The sequence below is a fragment of the Carassius carassius genome, chromosome 31 (genome assembly GCF_963082965.1).
Source record: "Carassius carassius chromosome 31, fCarCar2.1, whole genome shotgun sequence".
Taxonomy (NCBI): domain Eukaryota; kingdom Metazoa; phylum Chordata; class Actinopteri; order Cypriniformes; family Cyprinidae; genus Carassius; species Carassius carassius.
In genome coordinates this window covers 25,939,028-25,958,633 of record NC_081785.1, presented here as the reverse complement: position 1 = coordinate 25,958,633, position 19,606 = coordinate 25,939,028, and the positions used below count along the sequence as shown (strand labels likewise).

Below are 19,606 nucleotides of genomic sequence, written 5' to 3'. Positions count from 1 at the left end.
TAAGATACATGGTATTAAACCATATTTTAGAGTTGACACATTTAATAGGTGTGCAGTATTATTTATTTTACATGAATTATGTGTTATATTATTCAAAAGAAATTGTGGTTTACTTTGGATCGGAGCATTTAAAGTGGTAGCCTATTTCAGTGAGCTAGGCTACATGGATTAATATGCAAAATTTCAATATTTTCATATATTAGCCCTTTATTTTAATTTATATTTTAAAAATCCTTTAATAAAACAACATGCATTTTTGTTATTCGTTATCTGTCCTTTATTTTGACAGATAACTTCTTGGGGATAATATATTTGTCTGTACACTGAGAAATTGTTGCATGTTTTATGAATTATTTCCTTTCTTTTAGTAAAACGTGAGGCACTGTATAATTTCGCTCCCATTATTTAGGCTAATTAGCGTAAAACAAGAAACGAATAAAATAAACCTGCACGATTTTGCTAAATCTTTGAAACTCTAAAGAATGGATGGATTAATAAAACGTCCTCACGATTAAACTTAAGTCCTCTAATTATAATCAACAAAATGCACATTATTTAAAAAATCTTTACTTGCTTTTAGGGCTGGGCAATATGGCAAAAAAAAAAATCCCAGATTTTTTTTTACAAAAAATCCAATTTATGATTTGAATCAATTTTTTTTTTTTTGCCCCCTACTTAAAATCAATATTTTAATGACAAAGAAATTTTTCAAAACAAGTTTTAATACATGTAGTTCTTTATCATTCGTTTATCAGTCAAATTTATAACTGAGACAAGACGATAAAAAAAAAAACAGTAACGTTATTACCTTAATGCTGGAAAGACCTTTATTTTATTTTATTATTTCATGAAAAAAATTTTTTATACTAGCCCATCATGCATCTAACCATCCACTCTGCGTTAAGAGCTGTTCAGATTAAAACTGCCAACTCCGCAGTGAGTCAGTGTCATGGACGTAGGATAGAGCAAGTGTAAATATATTTTCTAGTCGATATTTCTATATTTCCTTCTCATTATGCCTCTGGTTTAGTTTTTTTTTTTCTTATATTAATTATTTGTAAATAGAGCAGTCACTGTCTGTCTCTACACTAGAAAACATCACACTACAGTGTCAAATCTTCTGAAAGTAGTGTCAGTACATTTCGTCATAAATAATAAATAATCAGTTTACTGATGGGGATCGTGTCCAGTGTAGACAACATCACTGGGTTCTATTGTCTTTTGTTGGATCGCGCCACTCGTGTCCAGCGTAGACCTGGTGTGCATTTTTTAATGGGTAATGTTACAGCCCTGCTTGTGTTTAATGTTTTTATTAAATATCTGTATAGACTGCATCTCCATCGTATTATTTACTGCCACGCGAGCCACAAGAGTAAAGCTTGGCGGGCTGAGCAACGAGCATTACTGCAGGTTGCTTTTTGGCGGATATGCTGTGCTTGTGCTGCCGTGGTCGTCTTCATTTTGTAGGGTGAAACATCTCTCTCACTTGGCAGCAGAGCATGTGAGCGGAGCAGAGTGGCAACAACTTCCCCTCCGCGCTCCGAGCATAATCACTCCGCTCTGCGCTCACTGATACCAGAAGCACCGCTCCGCCTTCACTCCGTGGCTAAAGTATTTCTGTATGTTTTAAACAGGAGTTTCAAAGTGGCTTAGGCTGTTGTGTGTAAATTTTTTTCCCTACCACATGCCAAACTAATAACATTGTAAGCATTACATGTCACGCTGTCTAGTCTCTGTTTCCCTGGGTGTCCACTAGTGGGCTCACTTCCCCTTAGGCACTTCTCCGTAGGCACTACAATTCCCACTAGCCTTGTCCCTTCATCACAGTAATTGCACTCCTGCTAATTGCACCAGGTGTCTTCACTTATTAGTCATTAGCCTCCCTATATTTACCCGTCTTTTCCTGTTTGTCTTCATGGAGTCCTTACCTTCCGTTTCATGTCATACCCAGTCTCATCGTCTCCCGAGTTCCTCGCTTTCCGAGTTCCGGTTCCTGTTCCCTTCCTGTGCCTTCGTTGTTTGTTTGTTTGGGCTGTTTTCTGGTTTTGACCCTGGCTTGTTTTGGATTACGTTTTGGATTACCCTAATAAAAACATACCTGCACTTGGATCTCTCTCTCCCTGTGTTTCACTGGGTCGCGATCGTCACAGAAGGACTCCATCAAGACAAGATCCAGCGGTATGTCTTTTGATGTTTCCTGTTCCCCAGCCAGTATGGTGGAGCGGAGGGCAAGATATTTAAAGTTAACCACCCTCCGCCAAGAGGGCAATGAGGTGGGTGCCATGGCACAGGTGTTCTGGTCCCTGGTCGAGGGCATGGGATATAATGATGCAGCCCTAAAGGACTATTTTAATACCGGGCTGGATGACCCGGTTCCTCAAGAGTAAATGGTTCAGTTGGACACATTTGGGTTCTGGGAATTCGTGTGCTACTTGCAGCATCGGCTTCTGTGGGATGCCCCAGCCACTCCTGTCTCTTCCGGTGGGATGACCGCCAGTCCAGCGTCACTGCACAAGAAGTCTGCCAGTCCAGCGTCACAGCACAAGGTGGTCGTCAGCCCAGCGTCACGACGCAAGATGGCCGCCAGCCCAGCGCCACAGTACAAGATGGCCGCCAGCCCAGTACCACGATGCAAGATGGCCGCCAGCCCAGCGCCACAGCACAGGATGGCCGCCAGCCCAGCATCACGACGCAAGATGGCCTCCAGCCCAGCGCCACAGTACAAAATGGCCGCCAGCCCATCGCCACTGCCCAAGATGGCCGCCGGTCCAGAGTCATGGCACAAGATGGCTGCTTGTCAAGCGCCTCTCTACAGGATGACAGCCACAGTTGACCCTCCAGAGTCGAGTCAGGTTCCCATGGACCCTCCAGAGTCGAGTCAGGTTCCCGTTGACCCTCCAGAGTTGAGTCAGGTTCCCGTTGACCCTCCAGAGTCAAGTCAGGTTCCCGTTGACCCTCCAGAGTCGAGTCAGGTTCCCGTTGACCTTCCAGAGTTGAGTCAGGTTCCCGTTGACCCTCCAGAGTCGAGTCAGGTGCTCGTGGACCCTCCAGAGTCAGGGTTAGTCATCGTTGACCCTCCCGAGTCAGGGCTAGTCACCGTTGACCTTCCAGAGTCAGGACTAGTCACCGTTGACCTTCCAGAGTCAGGACTAGTCACCGTTGACCTTCCAGAGTCAGGGCTAGTCACCGTTGACCTTCCAGAGTCAGGGCTAGTCACCGTTGACCTTCCAGAGTCAGGGCTAGTCACTGTTGACCTTCCAGAGTCAGGGCTAGTCACCGTTGACCCTCCAGAGTCAGGGCTAATCACCGTTGACCCTCCAGAGTCAGGACTAGTCACCATTGACCTTACAGAGTCAGGGCTAGTCACCGATGACACTCCGGAGTCAAGCCAAGTCACCGGTGAAATTCGTGGACAAAGACAAGTCACCAATGATCTTCATGGGCAAAGTCCAGTCACCAGTATTCTTCATGAACAAAGTCAAGTCACCATTGATGACAGGGAGGTGCTCTCTCAATCATTTGAATTTTTTCCTGATAATTTACTTTATAGGAACTCCCGTACACTATCTTAACTTGCAAAATACAATTTTAATCACACCAACGTTTCGGTCACACGACCTTCATCAGGAGTATACAAATGTTCAAATTCATCTCTTTTAAGATAAACACATGACCAATTAACAGAGCTACCTCTGCACAGAATTAAGCTCATTGGGAATACATAATTAGCACCACATCATAAACAGTTACACATTATTATAATTCAAACAATCAAGATCCCCCTATAGGTTAACAAAATCATCCAAAAGACACATAATCAACACATCGTCATCAAACAGCATCAAATTGTGTTTCTAAACAGTTATAACAATCAGTCAGGCTCCATAGTCACTCAAACTCATCGTGAATACATAGTAAAAACAACACCTCATTCAAAACAATTGCATGACTATAACATTACATTAAATAAAGCTTCATCGTTCATACCCATAGGTGATAAAGTTTGAAAGGTGTAAACACAAAACAGTTCGCGTCTCTGTAGAAGTAATTCAATGTCTCCACCTCTAGGTGGCAAAGTTACTTTCTCAATCCCACAAAAGCGTAAAGAGGTTACATCGTGATTCAAAGTTAAAAAATGTGCCGCAACTGGATAATTTAGATCTTTTCTTCTGATCGAACTCTTATGTTCACTAATTCTTTGTTTCAATTGACGTGACGTTTTTCCCACATAGCCTATACCACAAGGACAACGGATCAAATACACGACATGAGTGGAAACACAAGTAATCACAGATTTGATGCTATATTTTTGCCAGTTCTAGGATGACAAAAAAATGATGTTTTAAAAGTATTGTTACACTGAGCACAATTCCCACAACGATAATTGCCCTTCTGTATAGAACTAAGTAAACTCTGAGATGCACGAGGGCTAACGATCTGAAACCGAGCATGTACCAAGCTGTCTTTTAAATTCCTAGCGCGTTTGTGTACAATCAAAGGAGGATGTCTAAAAATATCGCTCAGCTCCGAATCAGAAGACAACAAATGCCAGTGTTTTTTAAAAATTGATTTTATCATGCAAGACTTATGAATATGGTGAATATGTTGTAATACAAGCAAAAGAATACTTTCTTGTTTTTCTTGTCTTCTTTTTTAGCAATTCAGACCGCGTCTTTTTAAAAGCTGTATTAAATCCTTCATCAACCCAATCTAAAGGGTAATCTCTGTTCAAAAATTTATTTTTCATGATTTTCGATTTCTCAATAAAGTCGGAATCTGAATAACAAATCCTCCTCAGTCTGTAGAACTGACTCTTAGGCAGTCCTTTTTTTAAAAAAGTCGGATGAAAACTGGTAGCGAGTAAAAGTGTGTTACGATCAGTCTCTTTTGTAAACAAAGTTGTAGTCAAACTGCCTTCGTTCTTCTGTATCCACATATCAAGGAAGTGTACTCTAGACGGATTAATTTCAGAAGTAAAATCCAAGTCGTCAACCAAGCTATTCAAATATGTCACAAATTCTCGAGCCTCATCGTGATCACCCAAAAAGACACAGAAAATATCGTCAATGTATCTATACCATTTGATGATCTTTGAATAGAAAGTATTATTTTCTGTATTCAATACATAACTCCCTTAAAAAAAAAACATAAATAGATTGGCATAGTTAGGGGCAAAATTCGAGCCCATTGCTGTCCCACTTATCTGAAGAAAAAAATCCTTATCAAAACTAAAATAATTATATTTCAAAAGGTACGAAGCCATCTCAATGATAAAGTCTGATGGTGGACTAGAGTCCTCACGTAACGAAAGATAATGTCTAAGGGCAATAAGTCATTTTTCATGTGAAATGTTAGTATATAGACGTGTTATGTCCAAAGTTAATAATAAAGAAATATCCGGTAAATCATATAACTCGGAAATCTTGTTGATAAAGTCAGTAGAATCTCGAATGTAAGTAGGTAACGAATAAACAAAAGGTTTTATAAAAAAATCAACATACTGAGATAAAGGAGATAAGAGGGAATTAGTCTGTGCCACAATCGGATGACCTGGAAGGTCGATAAGTCTCTTATGAATTTTAGGAAGAGTATAAAAAACAGGTCTAATCGGGTGTTGACAATACAAAAATTTAAACTCCGATTGAGATATCCAACCTTCTGTTTTAGCATTTGTTAAAAATGACAATATCTCAGATTGATAAGTGTTGGTAGAAAGTCACTGGGAAGTTTTTTATAAAACTTAATATTCTGTAATTGTGAAAGAATTTCGTGTTGGTATTTTTTCGTATCTTGGATTACAATAGCCCCTCCTTTATCAGCAGGTTTTATAATGATGCTTGGGTCACTTATCAATTCAGTCAAAGCTTTTTTCTCATTTAATGAAAGATTATGAGAATTTTTATTACTAGAAGAAAAAGCTTCCATCACCTCTTGTTCAACCAAACGACAAAAAGTATGAATAGTGTGGTTAGACATATCAGGGCAAAAATTACTTTTAGGTCTAAAAGGTGTCGTAGATAAACCCGATTCTGATTTGGAGAAAAAATACCGTAGTTTCATCTGTCTATAACATTTAAACAGATCCACTTTTAGACCAAAACAATTAACACCACTAGTAGGCACAAAAGAAACTGAGAGTGAGTTTACCATCGACAGTGATTCGAGTGCACATGCTTCGACTTCTTTTTTGGACAGACGAGCCCCTCCACAGAGACTACAAAGAAGAAATGTCGAAGAGGTTCAAGAGCCTCAAAGAAGTTTACGACCGTGGACTCGCAGCTACTCAAAGAGACGGTAATTAATATTTCTGAAAAGGAACTTTCTGATGATCAAACTGTGGTTTTATCCAAAGGACTTTCTATTTTCTATTCACTGCTACACGTGAAGCACGCGTGAACGTCTGACTCGACACTTCACTGCCACACATGATTTACGTGACGTCTCCGTGACGTCTACGCCTCGTCTGCGTCTTAAAATGAATGGATTTAATAGCAAAAAATTAAGACGCCAGTGAGATGTTCAGCGAGACGAGTGCATGTTACAATGTCATATTAATGACCTCGTCCGAACGCCATATGCGCGCAGAAAAGAGGCTCTTATTTTGTGCACCAGTACACCAACGGCAGATCGCCTCCTGCTATCTGTGCCTCAGACATGAAGCTCTGCACTTCCAGTGCTGAACGGCTGCCCGTGTCCTGCGCACAGATTTCGAAATAATTCCACAAGAAATGACATAGCGAATGATTACAATGTAGTCTGTGCACGCGAGTGCACTTCCGGAAAAATCGACCAAAAAAAAAACATAAACCCGCCGATTGCCGATCGCGTATTTTAATCAAAAACCGTCCGTTTCCGATTTATGGCCGGTCAACCGGTGCATCCCTACTAATTAGCGAATGTTTTCATAACAACATGAGCCGCTTAAAATTATTTAAGTTATTAACGTAACTGATATTCAAAATGGTAAGTAGGGGAGAACTGGGGCGAAAGTAATGCGGGACGAAAGTAACAAAGTGATTTTCTCAGAGACCTGTTTACATTTGCATTCCAAGCTATGACACCACGTTCAGCATGCAACCCTTGATGGAGCTGCCGAATATCACGTGATTTCGTCATCTCTTCCTGCGGTTAGGTCCGGAAAGCGGTTTTCAAGTACGGTAAGTAAATTACTGAAGCTGTATTTTTTTTCTAATTACAAGTTGTGTTTCTCGTTTCATGTGTCACAGTAATGATCAATCTACATGTTTTTTATTGTTGTAACACATCCTAAAGTTTGCGTCGTCATTGTTTTTCAGTAAAAAAGTAAATCGGGTTTAAATGTCAGGAGTTCCTTTCGGGACGAAAGTAACACTTGTTACTTTTGTCCCGCTGCTAATGTGGTGAATTTCTGGGTGTTGCAGCATTTATTAAAACATTTTTATGTCATATTATACCAACAGAACCTCTGGGGAGAGGGGGACATTGGTCACCATGTCGGTCTAACGGCATAGTCTTACTATCGTTCCCACCCCACTGCTCACATCGTCTCCAGCCACTTTACAGAAGCGTCTTCGGTCCACTGAAGCGATATATAAACACGGCAGCAGATCACTGGATGAGAACACACCCTGGAAAAAACTTTGACCATCTATGATGTTCCAAGCCTAGTGGCCACAGCTCTGCCAGGAGAAGCGACACCAAGAAACATAACGTCTGGCTTTGTGTGCACTGGCATCTGCCCCTTTAACCCAGAATTTTTTGAGGAGCAAGACTTTTCACCTGCCTACGTCACCGACCGCCCTTTTCCTTCATTGGTACCATGTGATCCCACACCACATTCCAACAAACACCAACTCAGCAAGAGCCTGTTTGAGGGAGGGCTGCTGCCAGAGTATCCTGGTGGTTCAACCAGGGAAGCCTATTTAAAGTCTGCAATCCCTGACCACCCAGTTGTCTGTTCAGGTAAAATAAAATTAAATAGAACTTGGTTAATCCCATAGGATTTTAGTAAAATAATAACTAAAATAAAATTGTGCACGATATTGATATTATTGTTTTTGTCTGCTGATTAAGCTGTCCCACATGAAGAAGGCGGAAGATGTCTGCTTGATGTCCCAGGGACATTCTTTCCAGAAGCTGTACGTCCCTTTCCTAAGGCTGGTCCGAGAAAGGACACAAAACAAAGAGGCAAAAGGAGGTGAGTGGCATTTGGTTTTTGCTTTGTCCTGAGAAATTTCTTTATACATGCTGCAACCATGTGGACAGAGGATGAGCAATAACTGCCTGTAAATTTATACAAATGTTGACAACAATTTTTCTCACTTTGAATGTTGCAGGTCAACGGCGATCCTCACAGACTCTCCAGTGAGGGCAGCTCTGGAGGAGGAGCAAAAGAAGAGGATCCAGAAGAAGCAATCCGCTCCAAAGAAAAGGCTCCTCTCTATCGAAAACACTGCAACCACAGCTTCCCAGAACAAGGATGAGGAATGTCTTGTGTGTGGGGAAACATTCAACTCGTCCTTGCCTGGGGAAGTGTGGGTGCAGTGTCTCTTTTGCCAGCTCTGGTCACATGAGGCATGCACTGAGGGTGCAGAGCATTATATATGTCACAACTGTGACAATGAGTAGGCAAATGCCTTTTGTTATGTTCATGTTTGTTTGTACTGTTAATTATATGCTTTCATACTGTTGAAAAAATGTTTTATAAAATGAATTGATATTGCCAATAAACAATCTAAACAATTCAAGTTTGTCGTGTTACTTTTGATTAAATTGAAATTTTAAATGAAATTAAATGTAATTTAATAATTTTTTGCAAAGATAAAGGACAAAATATGTTTGCAGTTACATATTAACAAGGCCATAGTTAGGTATATTTAATAAAAAAAAATAAGAGTAGCACAAAAAATCTAGCTTGTATTGTTGTGTTACTTTTGACCCACCTGTGTGTTACTTTCGTCCCAACAGAGGGGGTCAAAAGTAACAATGTACAACTTATGTTCAAAGTGAATTTATACTGAAGTCGTTTTACATTTGTACAAAATACCACCTGGTATTGATAGACCACACTTGTGAGTTATTGACCACAACAAAAATAAATATCTGTCTAAAACATTATCTTTTAAAATGAAATGTTTCTGAAAAGTGGTACTTTCGCCCCTGCTCTCCCCTATACACTGCTTTGTTCACATTTCGTACATATGCGTTTATCTCATATATCTTTGTTTTGGGTTCTCCTTTTGAACGACGAATATATACTATTAATAGCTGCTGATATGAACAGCTTGTTCCTCTTAAGAATGTGCAGAACTCATGTGTTAGTTTGCCGTTGGCTGTAGTCTGCTAGCTTTTTGGTCTGGCGCTGCCGACGCGAGGAGACAACACTGTCGGCTTTCGGCGCCACTAGTTCTTTGAAGTCAGCTTGGTGTGTCCTGGCCTTAACACAACAGCGAGGCAAAGCTGATGGCTATTTGCGAAAATGTGCTGTGATGCGTTTGTTTGATAACTTGTGGTTAAAGCTTTGTGTAGGAAAGCACACTCTGGTTGGTCACCTTCTGTATGACTACTTGAACCGAATCACATACTTTTGTTTGTTTGTTTAGATAAATCACTCAGAGAGGTTTTACCAACCAGTTAGACAGACTAGGTTATTTATTTGTACAAATCATCCAAGCACCTCATTCCTAGCCATTTTTAATATACATTTGATAAATATTATTAAATTGTAAAGAAATTAGAGATCCATCTTTGATTGTCAAAAGAATTACAGTTGCAGTTCCCTCTCAGCCAATTAGATTTCATGTAGCATTTTCATCAGTCAGTCGTGGAAGTCTGACTGACTGATAACTTTTTCTCTCCCGGGCGGAGAGATTTGCGCTCTCGCATCCTAGCCAGAGATGTATAAAGTACTAGAGACCCAGACTTGATTAAAAGTACAAGTGCTCTATCAAAAAAAAATACTTGAGTAGAAGTTGAAGGGCTCTTTAAGCACCACACTTAAGTAGAAGTACTAAAGTATTCAACATTTTTTGTACTTAAGTATTGCAAGTAGCATTTTTGAAAATTTACTACTCAAGTACTGAAAGTAAAAGTACAAGTATTGTGTTATGTAGTTATTAAAGAAAGTAGTCAAAAGTTTGAACATATTGTTTTTACTATTTCAAATTATTAACCTAAAGGACAATCACAATTCCTTTGACTGTAACTTTTTGTAAACAAAAAACAGATTAAAGGGTTAGTTCGCCCAATTTGCAAAATTATGTCATTAATAACTTACCCTCATGTCGTTCCAAACCCGTAAGACCTCCGTTTATCTTCAGAACACAGTTTAAGATATTTTAGATTTAGTCCGAGAGCTCTCAGTCCCTCCATTGAAACTGTGTGTATGGTCTACTGTCCATGTCCAGAAAGGTAAGAAAAACATCATCAAAGTAGTCCATGTGACATCAGAGGGTCAGTTAGAATTTTTTGAAGCATCAAAAATACATTTTGGTCCAAAAATAGCAAAAACTACGACTTTATTCAGCATTGTCTTCTCTTCCGTGTCTGTTGCAAGACAGTTCAAAACAAAGCAGTTTGTCATATCCGGTTCGCGAACGAATCATTCGATTTAACCGGATCTTTTTGAACAAGTTCAGCAAATCGAACTGAATCGTTTTAAACGGTTCGCATCTCTAATACGCATTAATCCACAAATGACTTAAGCTGTTAACTTGTTTAATGTGGCTGACACTCCCTCTGAGTTAAAACAAACCAATATCCCGGAGTAATTAATTTACTCAAACAGTAACGTACACTGACTGAACTGCTGTGAAGAGAGAACTGAAGATGAAGACCGAGCCGAGCCAGATAACGAACAACAGACTGACTCGTTCACGAGTCAAGAACACTGATCTACCGTGTATATATATAACTTATATTATAGATCAGTGGTCAAGAACCATTTCTGTCAGACGTGTCCGATTCGAGAACCGAGGAGCTGATGATACTGCGCATGTGTGATTCAGCGTGAAAGCAAACCGACACACAGAGCGTCTTAACCGAACTGATTCTTTTGGTGATTGATTCTGAACTGATTCTGTGCTAATGTCATGAGCCCAGGTAAACCGAAGGCTTGCAGTCAACGCCAATGACGTCATTACGTCGAGCGCAAAAGAACCGGTGAACTGTTTTCTTCAACTGGTTTATTGAATCGAACTGTCAGAAAGAACTACTGGTGATTCGAAAACCGATGCAACCGCTTCTTGACTCGTGAACGAGTCATTATCTGGCTCGGCTCGGTGTTAATTTCTCTCTTCACAGCAGTTCAGTCAGCATGCGCAGTCTTCTTAATCGCTTGATTCGCTCAATGATGTGCCAGCTTCATCAAACCTGCCATCTACAGTTCTGTTTGTAATGGAATGATTCGCAACATTTTTATAATTGTAACGAATAATGATGCAGCACATAAAAAAAATATCGGAGTAAAAGTATTAAACTCATCGAAAATATGTACTGAAGTAAAAGTGGAAGTAGGAGAAAAAAATAATACTCTAGTAAAGTACAGATACCGCCTTTTAGTACTTAAGTACAGTAGTGAAGTAGTTCTACTTCGTTACTATACAGCTCTGATCCGAGCAATATATTATCACGCTACAACATTGCACAGTGCACTCCCAACATTTGACAGTAAAATAACGGCACACTAAATATCCATGCTTTTGTTATCTTCGTTCTATGACAGCAGAGAATGACACAACTGGAAACTGTAACGCGTTAGCTTACGAAACGCGTCTTGTGCACACGCTAAAGTATCTCATGAGCACGCAAAAGTATCTTGTGAGTATTTGTAAGTCTGTGTATTTATTTATTTTTTATTTTTTGCAAAGGTCCCTTTAGGGGCTCTGTATAATGATTTCTATGAGTATGTTTTTCCTTTTAGTTGGATGTGGCTAAAAACCATAACCATACCTCCACTGAAGACTCCAAGACAGTCTTTTGGTACCTTTGAAGCACATCGCTTGTGGCAATTGAATTTACAGTCTGGTGAAGAAAACACATGATCACTTTTTTTTCTACAGCTGACTAGAAATATTTCTTATAAGAAAGCTTATAGCAAAATGGCGATACTCAACTTTGCACTTCATGCCCTGGCGGAAAAGCCCTTTGAGCAGTTGTTTGCAGAACTGGCAGATGGTGGGGCGGGTGTAGGTGTGAATGACAAAAGTGTGAGGGACCTTCACTCGCCCCAGCACCATCTTCTCCATCCAGATTGGCCGACCGCTCCATGACGGTATCCGTTTCCCTGGTTCCTGATGGCGTTGCTGTAGCAGAGAAATAAGTATAAATAAAACTGGCAATTCACACACTGTGCACAGCATGCATAATGCATACCAAACAAATACTACTGTACAAAGATTTAAGTTTAGTAAGATTTAGTTTTTAAATTAATACTTTTAGAATCAATCTTGTTGACATTAAAGAATTTTACAGTGTTAATGTGTCCCGGCAATTGTTCCAGGGTCACTAGATTTCGCCCCTTTCACACTGCCATTGATTACCCAGAATATGTGCGTGCATTCACATACAACCCGTAAAGGTCTCGTAAAGACATGTGACAACAGGATGTTATGTGTAATGTACGAGCCAAAAAACTTTCACTGAAGCTGGTGAACAATCTCAGCTTCAGCGCGAAAAATGTGAGGAACTACCAGATCTTTGCTTAATTACAGCTTGCACACATTTTTTCCGTCGCGAACATTGATCTGCCTTCAAAACACCCGGTAAAAGAGTTGCACGATAACGTGCGTCATCACTACGACACACCCTTTATGGCATTAGTTCTAGCTTTTGATCACACAGAGCTCGTTCCGCGACTGAACAATGTTACTAGGGACCCTATTTTAACGATCTAAATGCAAAGTGTAAAGCGTACAGCACAAGTGCACTCAGGGCGTGTCCAAATCCACTTTTGCTATTTTAATGACGGAAAAACGGTTGGCGCGCCCGGGCTAAATGGGTCGTCCCTATTCTCTTAATGAGTAATGGGTGTTTTTTGGGCGTAACGTGCAATAAACCAATCAGAGTCTCATCTTCCATTCCCTTTAAGAGCCAGTTGCGCTCGTGCCATAACAGATTTGCTATTTACACGGGCAAATTTGGCAAGCGTAAAGACAGAACGTGTCTCCGAGATGAAACAGAGGTGCTCGTGTGCGAGCAAATATATAGCCTAAATCTTATACATGCGATGACTATCCATTATGATATAATGATATGACATCATTTATATGTATATATATATATATATATATATATATATATATATTTTAATATTTTATAATTAACCTACAAAAAATTCTTATGCATTGCAGTCCTTTCATTTTTAATATCCCTGTGTTTAATAAGCAGCGTTTACGCGCGTTGCGGACTCACCTAACTATTAACACGCTCTTTAAATAAAATAGTATTTATAAAATATCACTGTAAATGAAGCGTAAATCTAGAGTATGATTTCGACAGTGAGTAGATCCTGAGACGCATTGTCTAACCCCAATAGATTTCAGAATGTCTATAAATGCTGATCCCAATGCATCTTTTTCATGATCAACATGGATATTAAAATCACCAACTATTAAAATTTTATCTGCAGCCGGCAATAACTCAGATGTAAAATCAGCAAACTCTTTAATAAAGTCTGTATGGTGTCCTGTATACAGTAGTATACAGGACTGTATACTATAGTGTATAGTAGTATATAGTATATAGTATAACATTTGTTTCTCTGGATAATGTTATATGAAGCACTATTACGAGTATAAATGAGTTATACTTGAATCATGTCCTCAGAGAAATCTTGAAAACATTGTTCTAAATTAAAGCAACACCTCCCCCTTTGCCCTTTGGACGTGGCTCATGATTATAACAGTAATCTTGGGGGGTAGACTCATTTAAAATAATGTAATCATAAGGTTTTAGCCAGGTTTCTGTCAAACAGAGCACATCTAGATTATGATCAATGATCATATAATTTACAAAAAGTGCTTTCGTAGAAAGGGATCTGATATTCAATAAGCCAATCTTCATAATTTGTTTATCCATAAATGGATAAACAAATTAAAATAAAGAAAACTCTTTGAATGAGAAGGTGTGTCCAAACTTTTGGTCTGTACTGTATATATATATATATATATATAGTATAGTTTCTCCATAAACATGGCACATACCGAACCATACCGAAACCGTGACTCTAAAACCATGAAACAAACAGAACCGTGAAAAAGTTGAACCGTTCCACCCCTAGTAGACATCTATTTAATGTCTGCCTTTACAGGGTTTCCCCTACCATTATATAAGGGGGGCACCCTGCCCCCCTTGAAGGTCAAGTAAATTTGATTTGATTTTCTTTATAGCACCAGATTACAGTTTGTTATTTTATTAAACAAACGAAATAGCCCTTAAGTAATATGTTATTTATCTTATTTCCACGATGGCATGTCTTTTCTGTCTGTGTTTGCGCGTTTACAATTATTCCACTCGCACACTCACACACAAACAAACACTTGCGTCACATACAGTCTATGGCATTAATGGAATACACTTTGTTTGCATTAATGGAAGTGCAATAGTATGGTTTGAATCGTACTTATATGACCGCCATCAATTTGTAGCAGTGAATGAAGAGGTATCATATCGATCACAAGTGCAGTATGGAGTACCTCAAGGCTCAGTACTAGGGCCGCTACTCTTCACGTTTTATATGTTACCTTTGGGAGATATCATCAGGAAACATGGTGTTAGCTTTCACTGTTATGCTGATGATACTCAGCTCTATATTTCTTCACGGCCTGGTGAAACACACCAATTTGAAAAACTAATGGAATGCATAGTCGATATAAAAAACTGGATGACAAGTAATTTCTTACTGCTAAATTCTGAAAAAAAACAGAGGTGTTAATTATAGGACATAAAAACTCTGCATGTAGTAACCTAGAACACTGTCAGTATTTGAATGAGATCCTGTTACATTATAATCCTCCACGTCTGCTGCGTTCTCAAAACTCAGGCAATTTGATAATACCTAGAATATCAAAATCAACTGCGGGCAGCAGATCTTTTTCCTGGGAAGTCGTGGCCTAATGGTTAGAGAGTCGGACTCCCAATCGAAAGGTTGTGAGTTCGAGTCCCGGGCCGGCAGGAATTGTAGGTGGGGGGAGTGCATGTACAGTTCTCTCTCCACCTTCAATACCACGACTTAGGTGCCCTTGAGCAAGGCATCGAACCCCCAACTGCTCCCCGGGCGCCGAAGCATAAATGGCTGCCCACTGCTCCGGGTGTGTGCTCACAGTGTGTGTGTGTGTTCACTGCTCTGTGTGTGTGCACTCTGGATGGGTTAAACGCAGAGCACAAATTCTGAGTATGGGTCACCATACTTGGCTGAATGTCACTTCACTTTTTTCACTTTCACTTTTCCTATTTGGCGCCAAAACTCTGGAATAACCTACCTAACATTGTTCAGGAGGCAGACACACTCTTGTAGTTTAAATCTAGATTAAAGACCCATCTCTTTAACCTGGCTTACACATAACACACTAATGTGCTTTTAATATCCAAATCCGTTAAAGGATTTTTAGGCTGCATTAATTAGGTAAACCGAAACCGGGAACATTTCCCATAGCACCCGATGTAGTTGCTACATCATTAGAAGAATGGCATCTACGCTAATATTAGTCTGTTTTTCTCTTATTCCGAGGTCACCGTAGCCACCATATCCAGTCTGTATCCAGATCAGAGGGTCACTGCAGTCACTCGGATCCAGTACATATCCAGACCAGATGGTGGATCGGCACCTAGAAAGGACCTCTACAGCCCTGAAAGACAGCGGAGACCAGGACAACTAGAGCCCCAGATACAGATCACACAGGACGCGTTTGGAGTCCGCTACTGATCCGCGGCTGTTTAGTCCTCAAACACAAATTTTGTTCATTATTTTAATTTCAAATCATGTAAAAAATAAATAAATATTTTTTTAACCTTTTTCAGCATTGTGACTCTCATCACAGTACAGTAACAATCTGTCATAGTCATAAATATAGTTTAAACTCAATAAATATAAACAACGTATTATTCATGCATTTGACTTCTAGGCAGGTCTGGGGTGTAACGAAATACATGTAACGGCATTATGTATTTAAAATACAAAATACGTGTAACTGTATTTTGTTATAATTACATTTTAAATTGGGGTAATCAGATTACAGTTACATCTGAAAGGTTTTTTAGATTGCCAGTGGTTTCTTTTGATGTCTATTTTCAATAGAGATGTAAAACTCCTAACTTGATTCACATTGTTCACTTGCTTGAAGTGGTAAAACAGATCGTAGTTGATTGTATGCACTTATTTGAAAGTCTTCCGATTCAAGCGTTTTAAACCGTTCGGAGCTTGCACGCACTCAAAGCACGCACTGAGAGCAACGTTTCAGACAGGGCACGTACACATTATTGATTCATCTTTCGCATTTCCTAGCTTCTGAATGAACACTTAAACACAAAATTATCTCAAAATAATTGTCTCTGCAAGTATTCTCGTAAACACAGTTGGTTATGTCTTAAGTGAACATATACATTGGAGAAAGAAATCTCGCTAACACTTTCTATGAAGCCCGTATTTATAATACATTATAAGGGTATTCTTAAGGCATTATAATTAATGCATTATAAAAAACCTTATAATATGTTATATCAACTCATGAATATTCATAACAACAATTATAATACTTCATAATAATTACGTATTTGTGGTTATAAGTTTAAGAGTATGATTATGTATAACACTGTCATAGTGTCTGGTCTGTGTTTCCCTGGGTCTCCACTAGTGGTCTCACTTCCCCATAGGCACCTCACCGCAGGCACTACATTTCCCACAAGGCGTTGTCCCTTCACAGTAATTGGACTCCTGTTAATTGCACTCAGGTGTCTTCACTTCATAGTCATTACCCTGCCTATTTAAACCAGTCTGTTTCTGTTTGTTTCATGGAGTCCTTACTTTCCGTCACCTGGTTTCCTCGCGTTCCTAGTATTTCAAGTTCCTGTTCTTGTTTGTTTGTTTGTTTGTTTGTTTGTTTGTTTTTGGACTGATGTTTGGTTATGACCCCGGCTTGTTTTTATTTCTGATTTTGGATTACCCATTAAACTCACACTGCTTTTGGATCTCTCGTCTCCTGTGTCCCAGTCATTACAGATCCTTACAGAAGGACTCCATCATGTCTAGATCCAGCGGTGTGGGACTTCGTGTCCGTTCCCCAGCCAGTGTGGAGGAGCGGAGGGCGTAATTCCTCAAAATAACCACCCTCCGTCAAGAGGGGAATGAGGTGGGTGGCGTGGCACAAGTGTTCTGGACCCTGGCGGGTGGAATGGGATATAATGATGCGGCCCTGAAAGACCTTTTCAGCGCCGGTCTGGATAACCCTGTGCCAGAAAGGGAAATGGATCAGCTGGATGCCTTTGATTTTTGGGGGTTCATTTTGTACCTACAACATCGGTCTCTGTGGGATACCCCAGCCACACCTGTCTCTCCCGGTGGGATGGCCGACTCTAGACCGGGGTCTACAGACAGGAGGACCGCCAGCCCAGCACCGCTGCACAATATGGCCGCCAGCCCAGCGCCACAGCACAAGATGGCCGCCAGCCCAGCGCCACGGAGCAAAATGGCCACCAGCCCAGCGCCACGGCGCAAGATGGCCACCAGTCCAGCGCCACTGCGCAAGATGGCCGCCAGCTCAGAGCCATGGCACAGGATGGCCGCCTGTCCAGCGCCTCTGCACAAGATGACAGCCACTGTTGACCCCCCAGAGTCGGGTCAGGTCCCCGTTGACCCCCCAGAGTCGGGTCAGGTCACCGTTGACACTCCAGAGTCAGGTCAAGTCACCGTAGACACTTATGAGTTAAGAATTACCACAGACCTCAGAAGTCAAGTCAAGTCACCGGTGATCTTCATGGGCAAAGTCAAGTCACCAGTGTTCTTCATGGGCAAAGTCAAGTCACCAGTGTTCTTCATGGGCAAGGTCAAGTCACCAGTGTTCTTCATGGGCAAGGTCAAGTCACCAGTGTTCTTCATGGGCAAAGTCAAGTCACCAGTGTTCTTCATGGGCAAAGTCAAGTCACTGACTACCTTCATGAGCAAAGGCAAGTCACCAATGATCTTCATGGGCAAAGGCAAGTCACCAATGATCTTCATGGGCAAAGTCATGTCACCAATGATCTTCATGGGCAAAGTCAAGTCACCAGTGTTCTTCATGGGTAAAGTCAAGTCACCGTTGTTCTTCATGGGCAAAGTCAAGTCACCAGTGTTCTTCATGGGCAAAGTCAAGTCACTGACTACCTTCACGAGCAAAGGCAAGTCACCAATGATCTTCATGGCCAAAGGCAAGTCACCAATGATCTTCATGGGCAAAGTCATGTCACCAATGATCTTCATGGGCAAAGTCAAGTCACCAGTGTTCTTCATGGGTAAAGTCAAGTCACCAGTGTTCTTCATGGGCAAAGTCAAGTCACCGACTATCTTAATGGGCAAAGGCAAGTCACCATTGATCTACAGTACATGAGCAATGTCAGGTCACCAGTGATCTTCATGAGCAGAGTCAAGTCACCATTGATCTTCCTGAATCCAGTCAAAACACCATGGATCTACCAGAGTCTCTCCACGTCTCTGCTGAACTACTAGAGTCTTTCCACGTCTCTGCTGAACTACTAGAGTCTCTCCACGTCTCTGCTGAACTACCAGAGCCTCTCCATGTCTCTGCTGAACTACTAGAGTCTCTCCACGTCTCTGCTGAACTACCAGAGTCTCTCCACGTCTCTGCTGAACTACCAGAGTCTCTCCACGTCTCTCTGCTGAACTACCAGAGTCTCTCCACGTCTCTGCTGAACTACCAGAGCCTCTCCACGTCTCTGCTGAACTACCAGAGCCTCTCCATGTCTCTGCTGAACTACCAGAGTCTCATCACGTCTCAGCCGAACTCTCTGAGCGCTCGACTTATCCTGTCGTGGCCACGGAGGCCACCCTTAACCTGTTCATGTTCTCTGTTTCAGACTTGCCTAACCAGACTTGCTCTCCTGTGTCATCGCTCCCACTGTGGTGGTCTTCGGCGCCGCCCTGGTGGGCTGCTGTCTCGACCGCACGGCTGTGGTGGTCTTCTGCGCCGCCCTTGTGGGCTTCTGTGTCGACCACACGGATGTGGTGGTCTTCTGTGCCGCCCTGGTGGGCTTCTGTCTCGACTGCACGGATGTGGTGGTCTTCTGCGCCGCCCTGGTGGGTTTCTGTCTCGACCGCATTGCTCCAGTTCCACCTTGCTCCAGTTCCACCTTGCTCCAGTTCCACCTTGCTCCAGTTCCACCTTGCTCCACCCTGGATTCCTCCGTCCCTCCCCCTGGTCCTCTGCCGGTCCACCTCCCTCCTGGTCTCTGTGTTCCTTGGGTTGTTCTTATGTTCGGGTGGAGCATCTGGTAGCTGCTCCGTAGACGAGGGGGTAATTTCACAGTGTCTGGTCTGTGTTTCCCTGGGTCTCCACTAGCGGTCTCACTTCCCCATAGGTACCTCACCGCAGGCCATACATTTCCCACAAGGCCTTGTCCCTTCATCACAGTAATTGCA

The 19,606-nt window shown here is 41.3% G+C and overlaps 1 protein-coding gene across 1 annotated transcript in view; it reads right to left on the bottom strand.

Annotated features, from left to right (window-relative positions):
* LOC132111812 (serine/threonine-protein kinase D3-like) overlaps positions 1-19,606 on the bottom strand; it is a 177,685-nt gene that overhangs the window by 34,906 nt on the left and 123,173 nt on the right. The window contains 2 exon segments of the mRNA XM_059519417.1: positions 11,929-12,023; positions 12,088-12,281. Of these exon segments, the coding sequence (XP_059375400.1) occupies positions 11,929-12,023; positions 12,088-12,281 (289 nt within the window).